Source organism: Meleagris gallopavo, unplaced genomic scaffold (assembly GCF_000146605.3).
Source record: "Meleagris gallopavo isolate NT-WF06-2002-E0010 breed Aviagen turkey brand Nicholas breeding stock unplaced genomic scaffold, Turkey_5.1 ChrUn_random_7180001899592, whole genome shotgun sequence".
NCBI lineage: Eukaryota > Metazoa > Chordata > Aves > Galliformes > Phasianidae > Meleagris > Meleagris gallopavo.
Window position 1 is genome coordinate 1 of NW_011162896.1, and position 434 is coordinate 434.

A 434-nucleotide genomic window follows, 5' to 3' on the forward strand; every position below is an offset into this window, starting at 1 on the left:
CCCTTCCCCGGCCGTCCTCGCGCACCCACCTACCGGGGCCGGCTCAGAACCAGCTGGTGAAGTCGAGCAGCTCCTGCTCCTCGGGGCTGAGCGGGTCGTAGGAACCCTCGTCGGAGGAGTAGGAGGAGACGGGGGAACCCGCCATGGAGTTCATGTCGTGGGAGTAACCGGGCGAGATGGTGGGAGACAGCACGCCGGCCTGGAAGGCGGCGCTGACGGCGTCGTGTTCGTCGAGCAGCTGCTGCAGGGCTCGAATGTACTCGACGGCGGAGCGCAGCGTCTCTACTTTGCTCATCTTCTTGTTGGCCGCGCCGTTGGGGACGTGCTCGCGAAGCGTGGCGAAGCCCAAGTTCACCAGCTTGACGCGGTTGCGCTCCCGCTCGTTGCGCCGCGCTACGGCGGCGGGCTGCTGCTGCGGGAGACTGTAGCCGAAA

General features: G+C 67.3%; 1 protein-coding gene across 1 annotated transcript; it reads right to left on the minus strand.

Moving 5' to 3' along the window:
* Positions 1–6: 6 nt before the first annotated feature.
* ASCL1 (achaete-scute family bHLH transcription factor 1) lies at positions 7–430 on the minus strand (the record flags this gene model as incomplete). Its single annotated transcript, XM_010727490.1, has 1 exon — positions 7–430. A coding segment is annotated over one exon (387 nt), but the record flags the coding sequence as incomplete, so codon positions are not given.
* Positions 431–434: the final 4 nt, after the last annotated feature.